The sequence below is a fragment of the Euprymna scolopes genome, chromosome 45 (genome assembly GCF_053919585.1).
Source record: "Euprymna scolopes isolate OS-2025 chromosome 45, ASM5391958v1, whole genome shotgun sequence".
NCBI classification, from domain to species: domain Eukaryota; kingdom Metazoa; phylum Mollusca; class Cephalopoda; order Sepiida; family Sepiolidae; genus Euprymna; species Euprymna scolopes.
Genome location: NC_136526.1, coordinates 27,173,030 through 27,178,029, shown reverse-complemented (window position 1 = coordinate 27,178,029; position 5,000 = coordinate 27,173,030). Strand labels below are relative to the sequence as shown.

The 5,000-nt window shown below is 45.9% G+C and overlaps 3 protein-coding genes across 4 annotated transcripts in view; 1 reads left to right on the top strand and 2 right to left on the bottom strand.

The window, feature by feature from the left end:
• Nucleotides 1–1,468, bottom strand: part of LOC145269063 (uncharacterized) — a 1,893-nt gene extending 425 nt beyond the window's left edge. The window contains exon 1 of the mRNA XM_080124666.1: nt 1–1,468. This exon is cut by the window's left edge and continues 425 nt beyond it. Coding sequence (XP_079980792.1) covers nt 1–1,468 — 1,468 coding nt within the window.
• LOC145269298 (uncharacterized) overlaps nt 1–5,000 on the top strand; it is a 101,599-nt gene that overhangs the window by 44,229 nt on the left and 52,370 nt on the right. The window lies entirely within an intron of this gene.
• On the bottom strand, nt 2,148–2,861 carry LOC145269062 (uncharacterized). Its single transcript, XM_080124665.1, has one exon. It carries the CDS (start codon nt 2,859–2,861, stop codon nt 2,148–2,150), a length of 714 nt encoding a protein of 237 aa, XP_079980791.1.

The window sequence follows — 5,000 nt, the reverse complement described above, 5'->3', positions numbered from 1 at the left end:
ACGGTTCTGTGTGGTCACGGATTTGCTGAATTCTGTTCGCAACAAACATGTGAAAGTGACGAGACTCATTTCTGATGTAGCCGAGAACTACCCTACTGTCTGTCCAAAACCACTCTATAACGTTTGTAATGTCCAGATCTTCAAGCAGTGCTGAGCTGATCCTTACTGAAACGAGAGCTGCCATGAGTTTGAGTCTGGGTATGGTGACAGGTTTGATGGGTGTAACTCTGGCCTTTGCCATGATCAAGGAACAATGCACCCTCTGATTGCGGTCAATCAAACGCAAGTATGAACATTGCCCATATCCTATGGTGCTGGCATCCGAAAAATGGTGTATCTCCGCTGTCACAATCTCATCAAAATCCACAGGCCTCAGACATCGCTTGACAACAATAGTGTCCAGATTTTTTACTTCTTCCCTCCATTGTCGCCAGCGTGGTTGTAGGTTTTCGAGTATGGGACTGTCCCAGTCTGACTGGTTTATGCACATCTCCTGTAAAATCTGTTTTCCCATCAGGATAAATGGTGCAACAAATCCCAAGGGGTCGTATACGGAACTAAGGGTGGATAAGACGCCTCGTCTGGTAAGTGGTCTGTCATTTAGTGTAATCCTGAACTGAAAGGTATCAGATTCGACACACCACTGAATTCCTAAAGTTCTCTCGATGGGTAGGCTATCCTCATGGATGTCGATATTTGTCAGTCCCCTTGCTCGAGCCTCTGGTGGTATTTCCTTTAGTACCTCCTTTGAATTTGACAGGAACTTGTGTAGGACGAGACCATTCCTCTTACATAGGGCTGTACTTCTTTTAATCAGGCTTACGGCCTCCTCTGGAGTAGAAACCGACTTCAACCCGTCGTCCACATAAAAATCTCTTTTTATGAAGCTAGAGACGTCCATCCCGAAGTCTGATTCTCCCTCCGTTGCAATCTTCCTAAGTGCAAAATTTGCGCAGCCAGGGGACGACACTGCACCAAACAAGTGTCTCGTCATACGGTATGTGGACGGTTCCTGATTCACATCACCATTTCTCCACCACAAAAACCTCAGATAATTCCGATGGCAGGCTTCCACTCGAAACTGAAAAAACATCTGCTCGATGTCGCAAACAAAGGCTATGGGTTCCTTGAAAAACCGACAAAGCACTCCACAAAGTGAGTTGATGAAATCTGGTCCCTGCAGCAAGAGATCATTTAGGGACCATGATCTATATCGTGCGCTACCATCAAACACGACACGAAGCTTCTCTGGTTTCTTTGGATGGTAAACTCCATGATGAGGTAGGTACCATACATGGTTGGTCTGCACCATATCCGCTTCAGTTACTCGTTCAGCATGTCCCTTATCGATCAGATCCTCCATGCATTTTATGTATTTGGCATGATAGGCCTGATCCCTTTGAAAGCGTCCCTTGAGGGGTCGCAAACGCTGCAAGGCCATTTCCTTGTTGTTCGGCAAACGCGGCATGGCATTTCGAAAGGGTAGAGGCATCTCCTAGCGTCCTTCCCTCAACCGGGTTCTCTCCTCCAAAACCGAGAGAAATTTCCTATCCTCCTGCGACAAAGATTTGGACCCCCGCATGCCTCTCACTGAAATCCAGCCCGAACATCTTGATCAGGCTGTTCGGATCAATGATTTCTTTGACTTTATTTCTCACTGAAAATAATGCGGGTTCCGATCTCGGGTGGTTAAATAGTGCGAGTCCTCGGTTACATCCCTGACCACAATGCAATGGCTAACTCCGACATGGTCATAGTCCGCGCCCTCCCAGGTAGTGTCAACAACACCCACTATGCCCCATCCAAGGTCAGTTTGCTGACCATACGGTCCATTTCCATTTGGGCAATGATGTCCCTCGGTGTCAATGCTTTGGCGTAGTTGTACCCGATCAATAGGCCAACCTCGCAGTTCTGTAAAGGTAAAATAGAACCCGCGATAGGTCTTAGGTGTGGCCACAATTCTGCTATTTCAGGTGTGGGGATGTGCGCTCGGTTCGCCGGCATGATGTTTCTGGTGTATGCACTAGGTAATTGGATTTTCTGCGGGTTGTTAAAACCACGAACCATCAGTCCTTGCACTTTAGTGCTGTCAATAACCTTGTTTTCGGCATGCATGGTGGATAGTTTGAGCTTCACAGGTGTGCCCGCTAGTCCCAGTGCAGAATAAAGGTGGTGTCCGACTGGGAATCTAGGATGGCGTACACAAGCCGTTCGTTATTTGGCTTGTCCGTGTGTGATATGTATACAGGGAGGATCATTGAAGTTTTTCTAGATGATCCAGTGCTGTTCAAAAGAGTTGTTCCAGACGTGCTTTCAACAGGCCTTAAGGTGCTTCCCCTTTCGTCATTCGTTCCTTCCTGCATTCTGGTGTCACCATGCAACGATGTAGGGTGTAGCCTTGAGCAGACGTCACACTTTTTCTTTTGTCTGCATCTGCGAGAGGCATGTCCATGCCGCAAACACGCAAAGCAAAGTCCCCTCTCTCGGGTAAATTGTTTTCTATCCGAAAGAGACTTTGCCCCGAAGGTCGCACAAACATCCAAGTCATGACTGCCTCGGCAGAGTACGCAGCTTTCATTTCTGTGGTAGGAGTCCTTTCTTGGGATGTCACTGATTGTCGCAAGGGTTCGGCTTTCTCGATTGTGTTGGAGTTTTTCTCTGTTGAAGGTCGGTCTTTCTCTTGCTGGCTGATCGCTTCTCACAAGCTGAAGTGAAGTCACTGGATCTGTGGCAATGCGTGCTTGCCTAGTGATGAAGTCCATATACTCCTTGAAGGAAGGAAATCCACCCTTATCCTCTCTCCACTGTGAGACGACGCCTGCCCACTTGTGTACAATCCAATCTGGCAGTTTTTGCAGCATCTTTCGGTTTTCTCTTTCGTCATTTAGAATCCGGAGACTTCCTATGCTCCTCATGGCCGTGTTGCACTCTCAAAAAGTCAGCGTACCTCTGCAGAGCCGCTCCATCTCTTGGGCCAATCCGTTGCCAGCCTTCCAATCTGTCTCTAGAGGCATCGGCAATCACCAACGGGCTCCCATATCGCTCCTCAATCAATCCTTTTGCTTCTTCGAAGGCATCCTCAGGTGGAAGTAGGAAGTAGCTTTCTACCGTCTCGCGGACTTGGCCGCCTATGTACCTTTTCAGGTAATGCAACCTTTCTGCCGGTGGGATCCTCCGGTGCTCTATTAGGGTCTGGAATGCTGTCTTCCAACTCGGATATTTCATTGGATCCCCATAGAACACGCCAGGCTCGGGTGGGGGTAGCTGGCTGAGACTGATCTGTTCCGCCAACGACTTAACTAGCTCCCTCAAGGCTTCTCCTGTCCGTTCCGTTCGCTGTGAATAGTAGTCGCTAGAGACGTTATGGTCACCCAATGGCAATGGTGTTTGGCCATGGGGAACGGTATTAAGCAGGTCGACGAAGTCAACACTGGTTGATTGTATGGGCTGTTCCCGTTGCTGGAGCGCGAAATTTGCATCAGGGTTCAGACGAATTCGATTAGTTTTGGTTTCTTTGGCTGGCGTAGAGTCCTCGAACAGGGGGTCAGATCCAGTCAAAGATGGTCCAGCAGCACCCAACACTGGCTCACTGGTGGCTGCCTGTGACCTCAGGAAGTTTTCCACTTTGTGGTCGGTATTGACCTCAGATGCTGGGCGACTCCTTTCCTCCGCTGCATCCCGTGCGTTCTCCAGAACCTCCAGCTTGGCTTGGGCTATGTGCAGCTCCATTTCGGTCTGAGTCCTCTCCAACTCGGCCCTCTGCTGGGCTTCCCTCCCGAAATATTGTAGCTTCGCCTTGAGGGCAGCAACTTCCACCAAAGTCTCTGTCGACTTTCTAGACATGCGGGACCCATGAGAGGTCCTTGAATACCGAGAAGAACGACTTCCAGCAGTTCTACTGGAATATGTGGACGCGGAGTCGTCACGCTCTGTGGGTGCCGTTCTTTCTGCCATATTTATGTTAATTTTGTATTTAAAAAACTTGGGCGCAAGGTGGTGATATTAAAGGTAAGCAACGAGAATCCTTTACCTAAATAAACATGTAAGGTTAAAGAGTGCGAAGAGGAAAGTACAACAAAGACAATATACAGAATACAAAAGCAAAGCAGGGTGATAAAACAAAATACAACACGTGCCGTGTGGCTTCTTGTTGGAGTGCCACGTATAAAAGTTTGTAAGATAAAAACAAGAATTACAAAAAAAGCGAAATAAATGCAGCAGAAATGTGCCGTGTATCTGAAAGAAAAAACAAACTTTAAAATAACATACGTTGCAGATAATTTCGTACGTAAAAGTGTCCACTTTTTTTTTTTTGACAAAAGATTCGTCGGAAAACTTTAAAGAGTTTGTTTTCTTTTTAAGAGTCCGTCAAAAGAAAAATTTTTTTTTTTTTTTTTTTTACAAACAAAAGAAACAAGTCGAAGATAAATGTCCTTTTCAAAAAAATATATAACACAAAGAGGAGGTTCGTTTCGCAAGTTTCACAGATTTTCTGTTACTTTTAGAAATTCTGCTCGCAACGTAACATGCTTTTGTGCTTCTCAAACAAGTCAGCGTTCGTCTTCTTAAAATCGTTGGGCTGCCGTTCTAAATAGTAGTACAACAAGTGTTCGCAGGTTCCTTTTTGTTTTTTAGAGTGTCTGCTCCCAACATTTCGCAAAACAAAAAAAAACGTAATATTTTACCTTGTTGTACACGAAATAGAGTTTTACTGTAACAGCAAGCGTACTGGAGCAAAAATCCTGAACAAAGAATTTTACTGATATATGTAGATTTATTTGCGCGCACGTGGCCAACGCTAAAACATCTTCGTCGTCATCGTAAAACTGAAAATACAGTAAATACATGTCTTACAAACATGTTCACAGAAACAAAACAGAAAACCGAGGAAATTGGAATGAAGTAAAAAAAACTCTCGCTATTTACCTCTATTTTTGCCAAGCTATATGCCCCAGAACCAACGTCTATCGCAAGCAAAGAAAGACACCTCTACTAACCGT

Excerpts from the sequence above, each read along its gene's own strand:
- LOC145269062 (XM_080124665.1), bottom strand. The coding sequence starts at position 2,861 with ATGCTGCAAAAACTGCCAGATTGGATTGTACACAAGTGGGCAGGCGTC.